The sequence below is a fragment of the Lepus europaeus genome, chromosome 14 (assembly GCF_033115175.1).
Source record: "Lepus europaeus isolate LE1 chromosome 14, mLepTim1.pri, whole genome shotgun sequence".
Taxonomy (NCBI): Eukaryota; Metazoa; Chordata; class Mammalia; order Lagomorpha; family Leporidae; genus Lepus; species Lepus europaeus.
This window is the reverse complement of record NC_084840.1, coordinates 39,059,603-39,079,816: the sequence shown is the minus strand read 5'-3', so window position 1 is coordinate 39,079,816 and position 20,214 is coordinate 39,059,603. Positions and strand designations below refer to the sequence as shown.

The 20,214-nt window shown below is 45.6% G+C and overlaps 1 protein-coding gene across 1 annotated transcript; it reads right to left on the bottom strand.

Annotated features, from left to right (window-relative positions):
* Positions 1–317: 317 nt before the first annotated feature.
* Positions 318–19,413, bottom strand: SDE2 (SDE2 telomere maintenance homolog). Its single transcript, XM_062210472.1, has 7 exons — positions 19,225–19,413; positions 12,699–12,816; positions 11,520–11,631; positions 10,416–10,585; positions 8,151–8,265; positions 3,881–4,355; positions 318–653 (listed from the first exon to the last, which is right to left on the bottom strand). Exons 1-7 carry the CDS (start codon positions 19,342–19,344, stop codon positions 432–434), a joined length of 1,332 nt encoding a protein of 443 aa, XP_062066456.1. The 5' UTR covers positions 19,345–19,413; the 3' UTR covers positions 318–431.
* Between the last annotated feature and the right edge of the window lie 801 nt (positions 19,414–20,214).

The following is a 20,214-nucleotide window of genomic DNA, read 5'->3' as shown; positions in this document are numbered from 1 at the left end:
TGGGGAGTGAACCAGCAGATGGAAGACCTCTCTCTCTTTCTGTCTCTGCCTCTCTTTAACTCTGCATTTAAAATAAATAAACTTAAAAAAAAAAAAAAAGTTATTGCTGTGGATAACTCTGTCTACGAACCTGACTACTAGGGGTCAAATGGATAAATTCTTTGAAAATATAACTTACCTAAATGACACAGTATGAAACCAAAAATCTGAATAGCTCTATATTTATTAATATAAAAAACCTCACAAAGAAAACGTCAGGGCCAAATGGTCTCACACACACTAATACCACACATGCAATAACGAAAAGGGAGTTAGAATTGAGTTATTAAAAAGTTAGTTTTATTAACAATAGGAATATTGGCTGAGAGTCCACGTTAGGCAGGTTCTAAGTGACAGACTATAAAAAAACAGGAAGCCAGCTCGGGTCCAGTTCATTTCTTCTTCCCTTTCACAGGTTTGGCAAATAAAGCTGGGTCGATCTGCTCCCTCGCCAGTCCTCTGACAGAGAAGAGCCTCGACGCCCGCTCCTGCAGAGTGCCCCCACATTTCAGTCCCAAGGCCAGCAGTCCACACTTGAGCCTCTCCAAACCCAGCGACTCCAGTTCTGCCACAGAGCTGAAGGCCAATAAATCTATAGTTTCCTGACCAAGAACCTGAGGGAAAAAAAAAAAAAAGAAGACATTTCATTTAATCCGCCACATCTTGCTATGAATTTTAAGAATCATCTAGATCTAATTCCGTATACATTCTTTTTAGTTTTTAAAGATTTATTTATTTGTTTTTTAAAAAGATTTATTTATTTGAGAGGTAGAGTTACAGACACAGTGAGAGGGAGACAGAGAGAAACGTCTTCCATCCATTGGTTCACTCCCCAAATGGCCACAGTGGCTGGAGCTGCACTGATCCAAAGCCAGGAGCCAGAAGCTTCCTTGGGGTCCTCGCACACAGGCACAGGGACCCAAGTACTTGGGCCATCTTTCACTGCTTTCCCAGGCCATAGCAGAGAGCTAGATCAGAAATGGAGCAGCCAGGACTCAAACCGGTGCCCATATGGGATGCTGGCACAGCAGGCGGTGGCTTTACCCTCTATACCACAATGCTGGCCCCATCTGTATACATTCTCAACGCAATTAATAAAATTGTTCATCTATATTTTCAGAAACAAGTATTAAGGATAGTAACAGAAGTTTAGAATCCCTGAACAGATTCTTAGTGTTGCTTTTTCCCTTTTATGATTTTTCCAATAAAAATCCAAACAGTAAAATACAACCACAGAAAAGAACAGGCACCTTTATTAAAAAGCTTAATTTTAATGAGATTCCCATGTCTCTGAATCTATTAATTCCACAATCCTAATGCTTTCTATTCTAATTGAATAATTAAGACTGTCAGAATTCCCACTTATATAATTCAACCAATTCAAATGCTATTCAATAGAAATGCTATTCAACTGTTCTATCCACCAATCCCCTTTATAGACTTTAAGTCAAAATTAATACTTCTGGTGCTGGGGCACGGTAGGTTAAACTTCCGCCTGTGGCTCTGGCATCCTGTGTGAGTGCTGGTCGAGTTGAGTTCCAGCTGCTTCACTTCAGTTCAGTTCCCTGCTGATGGCCTGGGAAAACAGTGGAAGATGGCCCAAGTGCTTGGGCCCCTGCACCCATGTGGGAGACCTGGAAGAAGCTCCTGGTTCTGGATTGGCTCAGCTTTGGCCATTGCAGCCATCTGGGGAGCAAACCAGCGAATGGAAGACCTCTCTCTCTGCCTCTGCCTCTCTGTAAATCTGCCTTTCAAATAAATAAATGAATATTTTTAAAAAAATTAAATACTTCTAATAATGGATGTACTGCAAAGAATGAAAATGTTTACTTCTAATTGTTTTAATGTATTCAAAGAACAGTAACTTTGTTACCTCCAAAAATATTAAAGTGCTTTGAGGACAGACTCACTCTCAAGTTGATCTTTGTTTTTTTAAAAAAGCTATTTTGTTAGATTTCTGGAGTGAACCTTGACTTATTTATGGCCAAAATCTAAAATGTCATGTACATGACTTTGGAGACCTGAACCAGCAGCTCTTAGTACAACACCAAGCCCAAAATTTCCATGAGTAACACTGAAAATCAAATCAGCTGGGGCCGGCACTATTGTGTAGCAGATTAGGTCACCGCCCGCGGCCCCAGCATCCCATATGGGCACCTGTTCCTGTCTCAGTCCCAGCTACTCCACTCCAATTCAGTTGCCTGCTAATGTGCCTGGGAAAGCAGCAGAGGTTGGCCCAGTGTGTGGGTCCCTGCACCCATGCAGGAGACCTGCAAGAAGCTCCTGGCTCCGGCATTGTGGCCATCTGGGGAGAGAACTGGCACATAAAAGATCACTGTCTCCCCCACCCTCTCTGTAACTCTGCTTTTCAAATAAATAAATACAATCTTTTTTAAACAAATCAAACCAGCTTTTATTCTAACTATTCCTTCACTCATTTTTCCAAGACTTGAGTGAAATAAAGCCCTTATCATCTACATCTAAGATAAAAATCACCCCCTTACAACTCCAGAGATGGTGTGAAGATCAAATTAGAGTCCCTAGCAAAAAAAGATCCATATCCTCCCCAGAAAGGGCTATCTATACATTCTGCTGATTCACCAGGGTCAGGGGAAGGTGTTGGTTAAATAAATGGTAGACTTTGTGTTTATCAAAGGAAATCAGGTAGTTTAGGTTTCATCTATTCTCAAAAGTAAACCACGAGATCACACAGTAAAATCTGAAGACTTTTGCTGGCAGTCAGTCCACTGTAAATGGTGAATAATGAACTCTTTCAGGAAAGTGTGTACAATGAAAATGACCTTTCAAAAAGGCTGAATGTGATACTCAAGATTTAATGATAAGTGAAAAAGGAGCAGCTCCTCTTCTATAGGAAAGACCTTTACATCCAACTATATCTCAAATGAGAAGACAGAACTGAGCAGCGAGTTAGTGACAGGGAAAACGAGGACATTTCTTCATCAAATCTAAGATGCCACCACGGTAATATGCTACAACAATGAAATTTTTTTTTAAACTTATTTGAAAGGTGGAGAGAGAAATCTCCCATCTCATAGTTTACTCCCTAAAAGTCCACAACAGCTGGGGCTGGGCCAGACCAAAGCCAGGAATTGGAACTCAATCCAGGTCTTGCACACGAGTAGCAGGGGCCCAACGAGCGGAGCCATTACCTGCTGCCTCGCACAGTGCACATCAGCAGGAAGCTGGACCTGGGAGCAGAGCCAAGACTTGAACCCAGCACTCTCACAGGTGATTCGAATCCCCCAAGAGGTAGCTTAACCACCAAGCCAATGCCTACCCTCCACCCATCCATTACTGAATGTGTTAGGAAAGAATAAACAATACCAATTAAGCTCTAATATGAGCTATACATCTAATTTCAGGAAAGCTAAAATGTGATGAAATACAGAACAAAGGACACCACCTAGTAGCAAAATAGTATAAATTCCAGAGTCAAAAAGAAAAAGCTTTCTACTAACACACATCTGGGAGGAAGCAGATGGCTCAAGCACGTAAGTCCCTGACACCCACACGGAGGCCTGGATTGAGTTCCTGGCTCCTGGCTTTAGCCTGGCTCAGCCCTGGTTGTTGTAGGCATTTCAGGAGTGAACCAGAAGACAGCAGATTTTTCTCTTTCTCTCTTTCAAAGAAAAAAAGAAAAAAACAAAACAAAACAAAACAAAAAAACACCCTTTTTGAGGGGACAATCATTATCTGTATTTCTTAGTGTTAAGCCATTCATTAAGCAATTGATGGGAAAGGCATATTTCCATTTTAATGACTTACTGGAGAGATTAAATTGATTCAGTTCCATTGACATCAACCCCTGAGAAGTACTCACTGTGTTTGCCGACTGGCTTTCCTCCAGCTTGGCAATGTTGGCAATGGAAACGCCGCCCGTGTCTTCTCCAGATGCCACCTTGGCAGCTCTGTCCCCTTCAGTCATTTCTTTTGTCCCAGCTGCTTCTCCTTCTGCGGGTTCTTGATTCTCTGCCTTCCTTCGCTCTTCCTCCTCTGACTCAACAGCCATCTCCCCTTCCACGTGCTCCTGGACAGACTTCTCTCCCAGCTTAGCTCGCAAGTCTTCTGAAACAGCCTTCCCAGAGTCAGGCACTGGGACCTGCAGTTCCTCTGGCGTACTCAACACCCTCGCCCTCTGAGAATCACTGGGAAACGCGGCCGCCACCTCAACACCATCACTGCTCTCTTTTGGAGCACAGGAGCTCATTCCTGAAGTACTGGGTCCTTCTTCACTGTCATCATCTGAGCTCTCAGAGCTGGACCCCTCTGCGGTCTCTAGCCCCTCCATGCCCAACCTGTCAGAAGCAACAGAAGGGTTTAACACCATTGACAGCTTCTACTTAAACCAGAGTTGCAGTTTGTCCAGGAAATGGACTCTGAATGAAAGTCTCTGCTAACTTCAGATGGAGGATGGGTAAATTACAAAGATATTCCAGGGACCAGCACTGCGGCATAGTGGGTTAAGCTGCCACCTGCACCCTGGCATCCCATATGGTCATCAGTTCGTGTTCTGGCTGCTCTACTTCCAATCCAGCTCCCTTCTAATGGCCTAGGAAAGCAGGGAAGATGTCTCAAGTGCTTGGCCCCTGCACCCACGTGGGATACCTGCAAGAAGTTCCTGGCTCCTGGCTTCAACCTGGCCCAGCCTTGGCTGTTGCAGCTATTTGGGAAGTGAATCAGGATACGGAAGATTTTTCTCTCTCTCTTCCTCCCTCCCTCTCTGTAACTCTGCCTTTCAGATACATAAATAAATCTTTATATAAAAAAAAAAGTTTCAAAGGCATCAATTTAACAAGAAAAAAATTTCAAAGACACTGGAACTCACCATTGCAAAGATCCAAGAGGAACTCTTTTTTTTTTTTTTTTTTAAGATCTATTTATTTGAAAGGCAGTGGTACAAAGAGGCAGAGAGAGGAAGAGAGAGAGAACGAAAAAAAGAGAAATGTCTTCCATCTGCTTACTCCCCAGATGGCTGCAATGGCTGGAGCTGAGCTAATCCAAAGCCAGGAGCTAGAAGCTTCCTCTAGTCTTCCACGTGGGTGCACAGGCCTAAGGACCTGGGCCATCTCCAGCAGAGTGCTGGATCAGAAGTGGACCAGAGAAGCCGGTGCTGTGGTGTAGCGGGTAAGACCACTGCCTGCAGTGTCGGCATCCCATATGGGTGCCAGTTCGTGTCCCGGCTGCTCCACTTCCTATCCAGTTCATTGCTACGGCCTGGGAAAGCAGTAGAAGATGGCCCAAGTGCTTGGGCCCCTGCACCCGCATGGGAGACCTGGAAGAAGCTCCTGGCTCCTGGCTTTGGATTGGTGCAGCTCCGGCCATTGCAGCCAACTGGGAAGTGAACCAGTGAATGGAAGACCTCTCTCTCTCTCTGCCTCTCCTTTTCTCTGTAACTCTTTCAAGTAAATAAATAAATCCTTTAAAAAAAAAAGGTAGACCAGAAGTGGAGCAGCTGGGACTCTAAATGGCGCCTACATGGGACACCAGCACTGCAGGTGGCAGCTCCATCCACTACACCACAGTGCTGGCCCCGAGGATCTCTTTTTTTTTAAAAGTTTTTAAAGTTGAGGCCAGTGTTGTGGCATAGAAGGTTAAGTCACTGCTTGCAACACTGGCATCCTGTATGGGCAGTGGTTCAAGACCTAGCTGATCCTTTTTATGTTTTGATTTGTTTTGTTTTTTGTTTTAAAGATTTATTTATTTATTTGAAAGGCACAGTTAGAGAGAGGAAGAGGCAGATCCATCCACTGGTTCATTCCCCAAATGACCTCAATAGCCAGTGCTGGGCTGATCTGAAGCCAGGAGCCAGGAGCTTCTTTCAGGTCTCCCAACACAGGGGCCCAAGGACTTGGGCCATCTTCTACTGCTTGCCAGGCCACAGCAGAGAGCTAGATCAGAAGTGGAGCAGCTGGGGGGCTGGCACTGTAGCACAGTGGGTTAAAGCCCCAGCCTGCAGCATCGGCATCCCATATAGGCACTGGTTCGAGTCCCAGCTGTTCCTCTTCCAATACAGCTCTCTGCTATGGCCTGGGAAAGCAATAGAAGATGGTCCAATTACTTGGGCCCCTGCACCCGTGTGGGAGACCTGGAAGAAGCTCCTGGCTTCAGATCGGTGCAGCTCCGGCCATTGCGGCCAACTGGGGATTGAACCAGCGAATGGAAGACCTCTCTCACTCTCTCTCTCTCTCTCTCTGGCTCTGCTTCTCTCTGTAACTCCTGTCTTTCAAAATAAATAAAATAGTTCTTAAAAATAAAAAATAAAAAATAAAAAAAGGTGGAGCAGCCGGGACTCAAACTGGTGCCCATATGGGATGCCAGCACTGCAGGCTGGGGCTTTAGCTCTCTGTGCCACAGTGCAGGCCCCTGCCACTCATGTGAGACCTGGATGGAGTCCCAGGCTCCTGGCTTCCACCTGTTGTGGCTATTTGGGAAATAACCCAGTAGATGGAAGGTCTCCCTTCCCCACCCCGCCCCATGTGTCCCTCCTCTAACTTTGCTTTTCAAATAAGTAAATAAATCTTAAGGTTAAAAATCTCTTAAAATTGATCTTGTTTAAAGCTTTAATCACCTATATTAATTTCAACTGCTGGGAATTAGAAAAATTAAGAGTCATAAAGAAAATCCCGTTTTTTATTCCTAATATTCAAAACTGGAAACCAATGAATGTGTCTCAAATGGAAAATAAACAAATCGTGATGTACACTATTCGTGACACACCCACACGATGCAATGACACTCAGCGATAACACGGAATGAGCTGGAATCCCACAGATGGCCCCTACTGGTGGAGTGCTAAGTTAAAGGGCCGCACAGAAGGCTCTGTGACTGCCAGGAGACGACCACACTGTTAAGAACAAACGTCACATGGTGGCCAGTGGATGCCAGGGAACGGGGGAGCAGCAGGGGACTAACTACAAGGGACGCACAGAACTATTTAGGCTGACAAAAATACTCCATCTTAACTGTGGTGGCATTTCCGTGACTACAGATTTCTCAAAAACAGAACTGATTAACCAAAAAGTTAGAGTTTCAGCATTTACAAATAATACCACAATAAATATGACTTTTAAAAAAAAACAAGTATTGTCGCTATCTTTTCTCTCAGGAACTTTTTTTTTTGGACAGGCAGAGTTAGACAGGTAGAGTTATAGATAGAGAGAGAGAGAGAGAGAGACAGAAAGAAAGGTCCTCCTTCCGGTTGGTTCACCTCCCAAATGGCTGCTACGGCTGGCACGCTGCGCCAATCTGAAGCAAGAGCCAGGAGCTTCCTCCTGGTCTCCCATGTGGGTGCAGGGCCCAAGCACTTGGGCCATCCTCCACTGCACTCCATGAGCAACCAGGACAGAATCCGGCGCCCCAACCGGGACTAGAACCCAGGGTGCTGGCACCGCAGGCGGAGGATTAGCCTAGTGAGCCGCGGCACTGGCCTTCTCTCAGGAACATTTAATTCCTATTTGTGAAAGCATACACAGAATTCTATGCTGAACTCACAGAGTTCCAAGATCTATGAGTAATAATTATCTTTCTATCCCCAAAGGGGCAGCCAACAGGGAAGCAAGATCCCTTTACTCTTATCACTTTCTAGAACTTGGCCCAACAGAACTGAGCGGGCAACCAGAGCAGCAGCCGCGAGAGGTGAGAGAACTTTCAGAAGAAGGGGTAAGGAAAAGTACAGTTATGCTTTTATCTCCAGAGCAAGAGTGCTGGCAAAGTGACCAAAGACCTCTACCATGCCTGTGAAACCCAGAGAAAACAGAACCACCTGGAAAGTACAGATTCATTTCCACCTAGAATTTTTCAGTTAACTCTTTCAACACCAAAAACAACTCAAACATAAACCTATTTTTATGTGATGTTTAATTGTAAGGAAAAAAAATTACCCTTTAGATTCTATTAATATCACTTCCAGCAGAAACCACTGTGAGTAGGTACTTGTGACAATATGTGAAGCTGGGAGTATGAAGCACTCTGAATTTCCTGAGCTTCCATCAAACTGTACTTAAACAGGTGTTTACGCCAGACAGAAGGAAAATATATCATCTCAGTCCTCAAAGATCAATTTGTAACGAAAATGAAACATATGCACTTACCAAAAGCATTTCCTTTTCTTTGCCCTGGCTCCTCGGTCTGTTTTTGACTGGTTAAACCGTTTCCGATTCTCACTTACTTCTGCTGAAACCAACTTGCTCGAAGCAGCCTGCATACCTAATCAGAAAGTTTAACAACTGTTTGTACTATTAACACTGAGCTTATGGAAACCATAAATAATCTAGATTGCTAAAAGAATTGTAACCTAATGTTCCGGACTTACATTTCTTAAAAGACATCAAAATTTTATATAATTAAAATGGGATTAATCTAAAATGCACAGATTCAAGTAACAAATAGTTCTGGTTCTAGAGCCAGATTTTTTTTTTAAACAAGTAATTCAATTTATTTTAATACAGGTAATAGGAAAAATGTACAATTCACTGCACAGTTATTTCAGGTAAGTGGAAAACTGAACAGCTAAGCACCCATATCTCTCAATGCCATCTAAAGAATAAGCATTATTCAGATCACAATTTAATTCCAGAATCAAGGGTGATCTTGGAAGGCATCAGTAGCTTTGCTGATTTTCAGAGGCTCTTTAAGTCAAAGCAAAAGTATCTTTCCACCAACACAGTTCATTTCAAAAGATACATCAATTAACTTTTTTCTTTTTTTTTTTGACAGGCAGAGTTAGACAGTGAGAAAGAGACAGAGAGAAAGGTCTTCCTTCCGTTGGTTTACCCCCCAAATGGCCACTACGGCTGGCGCACTGCGCTGATCCGAAGCCAGGAGCCAGGTGCTTCACCTGGTCTCCCACGCGGGTGCAGGGCTCAAGCACTTTGGCCATCTTCCACTGCACTCCCGGGCCACAGCAGAGAGCTAGACTGGAAGAGGGGCAACTGGGACAGAATCCGGCGCCCTGACTGGGACTAGAACCCGGTGTGCCGGCACCGCAGGTGGAGGATTAGCCAAGTAAGCCGCAGCGCCGGCCTAATTAACGGTTTTTAAATTTCTCTCTTGTGAATCTTTTTGTCAGCTGAGCCACGGCAGCCTGGATAGAACCAGATTTTTAAAACACTGATGTCCAATATGTAGTTTTAGGCTGACAAATTCACATCTAGCGCTCCTCAAACCTACATATTCATCCTCTCATGTCAGATATCCGCATATATTTGTCTTTCTCATTACATCATAACCTTTTCGACAGAAAAGATTCCTTTGTAATCAACTGCACTCATAGCAAGTCTTACATAATACTTCAGATGCTAAAAAATAATAAAATAAAAATTAATGAGATTCACTCTTAAAAAAACTACCATGGGGCTGGCGCTGTGGCCCAGAAAAGTTAAGCTGCCATAATAATGGTGGCATCCCACATGGTCACCATTGAGTTCTGGCTGCTTCACTTCTGATCCAGTTCCCTGCTAACATGCCTGGTAAAGTCGCACAAGATGGCCCAAGTGCTTGGGCCCCCGCCACCTACATGGGAGACCTGGATGGAAATCCAGGCTCCTAGCTTTGCTCTGGTCCAGGCCTGGCTATTGTAGTCATTTGTAGAGTGAACCAGCAGATGGAAGATCGATCGATCTCTCTATCTCTCCTGCCCCAGCCCGTAACTCTGCCTTTCAAATAATCTTAAAAACCAGCCCGATGGTACAGCAGGTTAAAGCCCCACCTTGCAGAGCTAGCATCCCATATGGAGCCGGTTCAAGCCCCAGCTTCTGCACTTCCAATCCAGCTCCCTGCTAATGCACCTGGGAAAGCAGTGGAGCAGTCTTTGGGCCCCTGTGCCCCCATAGGAGACCCAGAAGAAGCTCCTGCTCTAGGCTTCTGATCAGCTCAGCTCCAGCCGTTGCAGCTATTTGGGGAGTGAACCAGTGGATGGAAGACCTCTCTGTCTACCTCTTTCTGTATCTATGCCATTCAAATAAATAAAATAAATCTTAAAAAAACCAAAACCAAAACAAATAAACAAAATAACCTGACCTAAAGTTGGGAGCAAATACAGTGAGGTCTAGAACTCTGCAGACTTAGCCTATCCCGGAACACAAACACAAACGTGACTTGTACCTGGGGCCCATAGGTCAGTGGAACTCAGGGGTCAAACGTGACAAATGGTGTGTGTGCCTGTGCTGTGATATGTTCAGAAGGGGCAAAGTATACTGCATTCATTTATGAGGGGTGCATTCCCAAGGCTTTCGGAAGCTTCTTGGAAGTCTGTGGCCCAAACTAAGCTTAACTGCTTTCTGTAGGCAGGGTGGAGCCATCTGAAACTGCGGGCTTCAAGGTAGCTGCTGACCACACTACACCATCCTCACTCTCACCTTTGAGGACAGAGTCTTCTAGACGCTCCGCCATCTCATGGCACTGCTGCTGGTAGTCGGGGCTGGCGAAGCAGTGCTTGGGCTCTGCAAGCTTCCGTTGCAGTCGTTCCAGGCGCTTTTGCTCCTTTTCAGCCTCCCGCTCAGCCTGCTGTTTTACCCATTCCGCCATTCTGGGGAAGGGAGAGAAAGAAACATAATTGTGTGGCTATGCCAAACATGTGCCTACACATATGAAATGCCCACCAGACAAACCAATAGATTCTTTTTTTTTTTTATAAAGACTTATTTATTTGAAAGTCAGAGTTACACAGAGGGGAGAGGCAGAGAGGAGTGAGAGGTCTTCCATTTGCTGGTTCGCTCTTCAATTGGCTGCAATGGTCGGAGCTGCGCCAACCCGAAGCCAGGAGGCAGGAGCTTCTTCCAGGTCTCCCACACAGGTGCAGGGGCCCAAGGACTTGGGTCATCTTCTGCTGCTTTCCTAGGCCATAGCAGAGAGCTGGATTGGAAGTGGAGTAGCTGGGACTTAAACTGGCGCCCATATGGGATGCTGGCACTGCAGGTGGTGGCTTTACCACTACGCCACAGCACCAGCCCCAACCAACAGGCTCTTGTTCACAGCATGACATTCCCCCAGAAAAGGGTGCCATGCTTACTACCAGCATACAGTAATAGACATATCTAAAACTCAGACAGTTATCAAAATATGGATAAGATTCAATGTGACAACAGAGAGTATTTCAAGTTTACATGTTTGATATGCAGGGCATCTGTATAATCACTACAGATAAGAAAATCTATTTCTGTCTTAAAAAACAACAACAGGGGGCTAGCATTATGGCAAAGCGGGGTAATCTGCTCTCTGCGATGCCAGTATCCGATATGGGCACCGGTTTGTATCCTGGCTGCTCCATTTCCCATTCAGCTCCCTTTTAATGAGTCTGAGAAAGCATCTGAAGGTGGCCCATGTGCTTGAGCCCCTGCAGCCACATCGAAGACAGCAGCTCCAGGCTTCTGGCTTTGGCCTGGATCTCTCCATCTTTCTCTCTCTCTGATTTTGTCTTTAAAAAAAAAAAAAATCTAAATAAAAGAACAAAAAGAACTTACGCTTTTTCGTGATTCACATCTCGTAATCTCCTTCCACTGAGGTCCCGGCAAGCTTCCCGATTGGTTGTCTTCTCAATCTGAGCACCAAGTGCTCGAAGCATAGATCCAAAACCTGAGCCAATGTGTTTGGAGAAAGCAGATTAAAATGAACTCAAGGATGGCTGAAAGCGAAATCTGTGAAAACAGTCTATTTGACAAGGCTAATAGTCAAAGTAACCTCTACTTTCTTCCTTTTTTCCTAAGGAGATGGACAAGAAAGATGAAAGGACTCATCAACTTGATATTGCTTCATGTCTTTGGCTTCATTTTACATTTCTGAAATATTGTACCTGTACAGCTGGGATACTTAGAGGGCTTTACTCAGTAAAAGAGCCCCCACGATTCCCAAATTCAGAACTTAAAACTTATGGGGCCAGCACTGTGGTGCAACAAGTTAAAGACCCAGTCAGCAGCGCCAGCATCCCATAGGGGTGCCTGTTCGCCCCTGATCCAGCTCCCTGCCACTGTGCCTGGTAAAATTTTTCAATGAGTTTAAAAGGCAATTTTAAGCTGTCACTGGCTGATATGACAAGCTTCATTCGATATGCTTGATACAATTTCAATCAGCAAGGTGGTTACAGTCTTGAGATGTCAGCTCTCTGAAAGCCAAACCGAAACCACTTAGATTTTGAGAAAGCTTAGGGATTACACATTAGCACCTCAGGAGAAATAACAAAAACTACTCATACTGTGGTTTTGCTTTTAGTGTTTTTCTCTCTTGGATGTATCAACACAACCAGGACCTTTATGTACCCGCACTGGTACACAGCTGTGTTTCCTGAGGTGACTTTAAACCTCCCTTGCAACTATAATAATGAGACAAGATCCTGACAGATGCAGAACAGAAGACTGTTTGAAGCTATTTCTTCTATAGTCAGCCCTCTTCATCTAATCTCTCCCCAAGCATTACCCTAGGCTTCCTTAGAGCTATGTGGCCAGATGAAGTGGGCCTTATGTCATACAATTATTTCTTTCTCAAAAAGAATAAAAGAGAAAATATTAACATTAGGCAGGTAAATAACAATTTCATTAGGCAAACCAAGGCTGGCAAACTACTGAGACAAAGCAATTTGTTAATTTAATACATTCTACTCAAAACTATAGATGTGTATCAACTGCGCAATCAACAGTCATGCCTACCTCCTTTTCCACCATGAAGCCTGGGTTCCAAACTATACACAGCTCCATGCTGCACTGTGTCGCCGGCGTTAATGAGGGCTCCGTTGCATTTCACAAAGAAGTATTCCACAGGAATATCCTAGAGACAAGTTTGGGTTTTCTTAATGCCTTTTATGAACCAAGTTTCTTACAGAAGGGACCTAACTTACTATATTTTATTAACACACAGTCACAGCAGACAGTTTGTGTTCAATTAATATCTGTTGAATTCAAAATAAAAAGTACTAAGCCCAGTGTTGTGGTGTAGAAGGTTAAGCCTCCACCTGTGATGCCAGCATCCTATTTGAGCACTGGTTTGATTCCCAGCTACTCCACTTTCTTTTTTTTTTCTTTTTCGACAGAGTTAGACAGTCAGAGAGAGAGAAAGTCTTCCTTTTTCCGTTGGTTCAACCCCCAAGTGGCCACCACAGCTGGCGCGCTGAGGCCAGTGCACCATGCAGATCCAAAGCCAGAAGCCAGGTGCAGGGCCCAAGGACATGGGCCATCCTCCACTGCCTTCCCGGGCCACAGCAGAGAGCTGGCCTGAAAGAGGAGCAACCAGGACAGAATCCTGCGCCCCAACCGGGACTAGAACCCAGTGTGCCGGCACCACAGGTGGAGGATTAGCCTAGTGAGCCGCGGCGCCAGCTTACTCCACTTTCGATCTAGCTCCCTGCTTATGCACCTGGGAAAGCAGCAGAAGATGGCCCACATACTTGAGCCCCTGCACCTACACGGGAGACCCAGAAGAAGCACCGGATCCTGACTTCAGCCTGGCCCAGTCCCACCTGTTACAGCCATTTGGGGAGTGAACCAGCGGACAGAAGCTCCCTCATGTGCGCTTGCTCTCCCTCCTCCTCTCTCTGTAACTCTTTAAAATAAACAAAACAAAAACATTTAAAAAGAAAATGAAAAGTATTAAAAGAGGGGCAGGCATTGTGGTGCAGCGGGTCAAGCCAATGCTTGCAATGGCAGCATCCAAATGGGTGATCCGTTTGGGTTCCAGCTGTTCCACTTCCGGTCCAGCTCCTTGCGAATGGCCTGGGAAAAGCTGTAGAAGATGGCCCCAGTGCTTGGGCTCCTGCCACCCATGTGGGAGATCCAGAAGAAGCTCCTGGCTTCAGCCTGGCCCAGCCCTAGTCACTGTGGCCATCCAAGGAACACACCAGCAGATGGAAAATCTCCCTCCTCTCCCTCAGTGTAACTCTGACTTTCAAATAAATAAATCTTAAGAAAAAAAAAGTACTGAAAGCAAAAGTCATTTCATATGAAGCAGTCTGGGGACAATTTTTTCCTAACGTTGCCTGATAATGATACTTAGAAGGCTCAGTCTTTTCTGGTGAAAACAAAAGTGCTTTTTTTCTCCTTTAATAGTTAATCTGAGTCAAGGCAGCTGGGACCTGAACTAGCACCCCTATGGGATGCAGGCAGCAGCTTCATCTGCTATGTCACAGTGCCAGCCTCTCTGTGACTCTTTCAAATAAATAAAACTTAGAAATAAAAAAAAAATCCATGGAACTAGGAAGTACATAATTCAATCTACATCTAAAATATCAGGAATGCAGAAATCTAAACACCATTAGGAAAGAGAAAATATATTATTGGTGTCTTCCTGAAACAAACACTATTAGCAATTCATTCTGAAGCACACAGCTATTTCAAAGGGAACCATTCATCATTCAGTAACTTTAGTTAAGTACCTATTATTTGCCAGGTAGATTTCAGGTGTTAGTTTATTATAGCAAATAAAACTAAAATCCCTCTGCCTCCTGGAGCTACCATCCCAGTGGGGAAGACAAAGCAAACAAATTACACAGTATGCCAAGCGAGGATAAACAGGATAAGGGATGGGATATGTGGCTGATTGTGGCGGTGATCTATTATTTTATATAACCCATACAGAAACCTTCTCTCATCAAGTGACAGCTGAGCAGAGTAAAATAAAGTGAGGGAACAAGTTATCTAGGGGAACAGCATTCCACATACAGGCAACAGGAAGCAAAGACCTGAAGCAGAAATAAGCTCAGAGTACTCAAGGAACAGCAAAATGGCCACTATGACTGGAATAAAATGAGCACAAGGAGCATGGTAAGGTTCTAAAAGCCAAGGAGTCTGGATTTTACTCTAAATAAACCGATTGTAGGGTTTTGAACAAGTTCTATAATCTGAATGTTTTTAAACGATCACTCTGGCTGTTGAGTTGAAATTAAGACTTCAGGGGGTCGGTGCTGTGGCTTAGGGGGTAAAGCTGCTGCCTGAAGTGCCAGCATCTCATATGGGTGCTAGTTTGAGTCCCAGCTGCTCCACTTCAGATCCAGCTCCCTGCTACAGCCTGGGACAGCAGCAGATGATGGCCCAAGTCCTTGGGTGCCTGTATCCACGTGGGGACTCGGAAGAAGTTCCTGGTTCCTGGCTTTGGATCAGCCCAGCTCCGGCCATTGTGTCCATTTGAGGAATGAGCCAGCGGATGGAAGACCTCTCTCTCTCTCTGCCTTTCAAATAAATAAATAAACCTTAAAAATAAATATTTTTTAAAAAAGATCATAAACCAAAACCCTGGTGACTTGAAGGTTAAGACATTAGGAAGATGAAGAGGAAGCAGCAAGAAGAGACCGGTAAAGCCAGTAAGGAGAAAGAGAACTGAGAGTGATGTCTCCAAGCGAGAAAAGTGTCTCTAGGAGGTTATAGTTGTGCCAAATGAAGCTGACAAGCAAAGCAAGATGAACATAGAAACTGATCACTGGATGTGGCAATCACAAAGATATTAAGCCAGCGCCACGGCTCAATAGGCTAATAATCCTCCGCCTTGCGGCGCCGGCACACCGGGTTCTAGTCCCGGCCGGGGCGCCGGATTCTGTCCTGGTTGCCCCTCTTCCAGGCCAGCTCTCTGCTGTGGCCAGGGAGTGCAGTGGAGGATGGCCCAAGTGCATGGGCCCTGCACCCCATGGGAGACCAGGAGAAGCACCTGGTTCCTGCCTTTGGATCAGCGCTGTGCGCCAGCCACAGTGCGCCGGCCACGGAGGCCATTGGAGGGTGAACCAACGGCAAAAGGAAGACCTTTCTCTCTGTCTCTCTCTCACTGTCCACTCTACCTGTCAAAAAAATAAAAAACAAATAAACAAAAAAACCACAAAGATATTAATGAGCAAGATTAGATCTGCTTTGTTAGAATTATGGGAACAGAAGTCTAACTAGAATGGGTTCTAAAGGAGAAGAGCATTACATTTTAGAATTTTTTTCTGGAGTTGGCGCTGTGGCACAGTGGGTTAAGCCTCCACCTACAGTGTCAGCATCTCACATGTGTGCTGGTTAGAGTCCCAGCTACTCCACTTCAGATCCAGCTCCCTGCTGATGGCCTGGGAAAGCAATGGAAGATGGCCCAGAGGAAGCTCCTGGCTCCTGGCTTCAGATGGGCCCAGCTCCAACAGTTGTGGCCATTTGGGGAGTGAATCAGTGGTTAGCAGACCTTTCTCTCAGTCTTGCCCTCTCTGCCTCATAAATAAATAAAATCTTAAAAAAAAAAGAAAAGAAAAGAAAAATCAATCAATCAATCCAGAGAAAATGAAGTGACAGTTGGAAGGGATGCTGGCTTATATTTCATTCAGGTAGACACAACACTGGAAAATTCAGGGAGAAAGAACAAATGCTAAAATAAGTCCTTTCTAAGGTGAGAGGGTAGAGACCCTGTGCAGAGTCAATGATAATTACAAATCACTACTAAAATAAAAAGGGCAATGCACCATAGCCACGGAAGAGAAGGCTGAATACATGGCAGGCAGTTCGGGGCACTGGTGTGACGACGAAGACATTCTTTGCTTACTGCTTGTACTTCTTCAGAAAGTTCAGGCCTCAGGAGCAAAGGATGGGGAATTTAGAGAAAGAGAACGTCAAATAGTAACCCAGGACAGTGGAAGAATGGTGAACTAAGTTGGACTACCCAATCCCACACCATGGTACACATTACTGTCCCCCCATCTGTCATCCCTGGGGGTACCAGCAAGGCTACTGGAGAGAAGCTGAGGTTCTGTGAAGCTGCATACTCCACGCAGCCGCCCTGAGGGCTACACAGATCAGCATTCAACCCAGTGGAGGCCTGTGCTGGCTGAGGGAAACACAGAACTGCTGAGCAGTGCTATGCCTGCTGGCTGTGCAGTCCCAGTGAGGCTGACACATGTGACTGCAGCCTCCCTACCAGACACTGCCACATGCCTGGGCAGGAGGGATCTGGAGTTGGATGTAAGCGGATGCGCATTTTCCCAAATATGATGGCAGAACCCAGGAGCAAGAAAGTTCAGGCTACCTGCAATGAAGCAATTAACACGAAGGGACTCTTGTTTTATAACATACTGCTTGCCTCAAAGAACTGACATAATAATTAAATGACACAGGTAATGCACCTTGTATTTATTTAATGTTTATAAACTAAAAGTCACTTTGAGTTCTTTTAGTCACTTTATATGTCTAGAGGTTATGGTACTTCTAAAATTTTTAAATAATTTTGAAAGTAATGTGAAGGTAGAATGATTATGCATCATACTTAATTTCCAAAGAGAAGTGCTTTTTAAACAAGATAACTGATAAAAACTACATTTTCTACTTGCTAAGATTCTTAACAATTAAATCACTACTAGGAAAAAAAAAGAGAAAATTTAAAATTAATTTAACTGTTTTAACTATTCCATATCATAAAGCATTTCAACCACAGAGTATTATGCCAGTCTTTGCCCAACCAGCCCAAGGCCAGAGAGAAATAAAGTCAAAAATTTACTGACTCACTGCCAGTGAGGAGGAACTGCACACAAGAGAAACCAAGGGGTATCTCACCAGCGAAAGAAACTGAGACACCGTAGGATTTGAAGCATGGGTAGAGGTTCAAAACAAAGCAGGGCTATGTGTAGGAAGACATCAGGTTTGGACTGTGCTGCAGATTCAGGCTCTTCTTTCCTTGAAAACTACAAATTTCAGACAAATGTGGAATATAGTGTTTAGAAACCCTTCATCTGAAGTTCTGCATGTGCACTGGAAATCAAGGGTGCTTCTCTGTATCAGAGTGACTTAGATATTCAAAGGAAAAGTGCCAGCATCCCATATGGGCATCATTTCTAGCGTTGGCTGCTCCTCTTCCCATCCAGCTCTGCTATGGCCTGGGAAAGCAGAAGAGGACCCAAGTCTTTGGGCTCCTGCACACACATGGGAGACCTGGAAGAAGCTCTTGGCTTCCGATCGGCTCAGCTCCAGCTGTTGGAGCCATCTGGGGAGTGAACCAGTGGATGGAAGACCTTTCTCTCTGTCTCTCCCTCTCACTGTCTATAACTCTACCTCTCAAATAAATAAAGTCTTTAGAAAAAAAATAAAAGCAAGAGTGGGTTATTTCCTTCCTACTGAAATAATTTCAAAGTTGCTTACAGTCCAGTTCTTGAACACCAGGTTTCTCCCTAAGTAACAGTACACTTTCAAGGGGGCCCCAGTGCTATTTCACCATTGCAGCAAGTCCTCGAGGGAAACACTGCTTCCTACAAACCGTACAGTTGGCATTCTCCACGTCTGAGGAAGAGCGGGGCAGATTTTAATTTTTTTTCAGTGGGCGCTAACACTTTTTCAGTTTCATTTTAAACAGCATAGTGTGAAAATGGGCTTTTTTTTTTTTGTCCCTGTCTCTCAACAGATGCCCGTTTTAAAATTGTGTTTCTATTCATATTTGTTATGGTCCTGTTCCTTGAGTAACTGAATCCATTTATATTTTGGCCTCTGGTTTAAAAACTCCAGCATTCCTCATAGTTAGGATCGTTATTTTTTTCTGGTCCCACTTTGGCTCAACTGTCAATAGATCTGAAAACTGTACTCTTGAGATAATACTTATTTACAAAGACATTAAAATCCAACTATTTTGGGAAACATTTCTCGATTCAGATATCAAAAATGGTTCTGCTTAACATTCTTTTTAGACTGGACTGTAAGATTAGGAAGAAAAACGAGGAATCTGAAAAACATCTGTGAACACTTCTTTGTGGGGACGTCCAAGTCTAGCGAAGCTTTGACTTAAGAAGGTAATGCTAACAATGTTAAGCTTACAAAGAACAGAGAAAGAAACAGCACGACGGAGGCGGGGTTAAAAATCGGCTGGAACTAACAGGACTGTGTGATCAGCGCACAAAGCGCACGTCGCCGATCCACAGTCTGAACGGAGGTCTTTCAGGTCATCTGAAAGTCCAACTACCTCATTTACGGATGAACGACCGAAGTGTGGACTAAGCACCTGTGTCTGCAGGGTTTTTGGTTTGCTTTTCAAGTTTTTCTCCTTCTTTGCGAGGCAAAGCAAGACCACCACAACACGAAAGGGAAGGAAGGTATGAGTATCAGTCTGAGCTACCTTAAAACTGAAGAACTCAGTCTCAGAAACTCAAAATCCCAAAGAACAGACGCAGCCTATCCCTCCCCACAGACCCTCCCGGCACGCAGCCCTCCCAATGGTCCGAGTGTTTCCCCTTCCAGGAACCGCGATCCTCACCCGATTTTGGCAAAGTTGATAGATGAAATCCTGTACGGAGCACTGAGTCGAAGTACATCGCACTGCCCTGCACCCGAAGCCGGGGCCACGAACCCACACCAGCCCCGCAGCCTCCGCCATTTCATCTAACCCCGGAACCCGGAGAGGCCCTGAAACACCAGGCGCCACAACTAACTAGCCGGTCGCATGCTGATGACGCAAACCGCTTCCTCCAGCGCCCCGCCCCGCACGTTTCCGCTCACCCCTCCCCTCCCCTGGGGCAAGTCACGTGATGCGGCGTCTGAGCGGCGCTGGCGGGGGGGAGGGGAACAGGAAGGGCCTGGCGGAGGCCGATAAGAGGGCAGAACGCGAGGGCGAGGCGTTGCTAGGAGCAGTTGCTAGGGCGGGGCTCGAGGGACCGGCTATAAAAGGCTAGTGCGGGGTTCGGTTTCGAGCGTTCTGGCTGTGAGCGATAAGGTTGTGGCTAAGCGCCGCCCCGTGCCGCAGGCTTTGGCCCTTTTCCTCACATCTGTGTGGTTATTTTTGGTCGCGGAGAGTCGTGGCCTGAGAAGGCTCTGCTCCCGGGAGTGTGAGGAGACGGGCTGCAGTCCCGGAAGCGGATCGGGGAGGCCTGCTTCCTCCGCCCGGGGGAGCCCGCCCGACCCGAGGGGCAGGGGACGCGACCTCGGGAGGCCCCCCTGCAACAGCCAGCGAGGTTGTTTGGCCCCCAGGTTTCCAGAGCCGCTCTGACCCCTCCAGCGCGGGGCAGCCGCCGGATGTCTGCCCCCTCCGCTCGGCTCATTCTCCCGCCTGTGTGCGTTCTGGGGTTTATCCACTTCAGTTCTGTTTTCAAAACACGTCGTAGGCGAGGCGGCCCTTGCGAAACGCGGCGGCAGGGTGACGTTTGAGTCAACGCTGCTTCGAAACCCTGCTGTAACTTCGCCCGGACACAGGGAAACGCCGGGAATGCGGTGGCACTTCTAAATTCCCCCGCGGTGCCAGAGCCGCGGG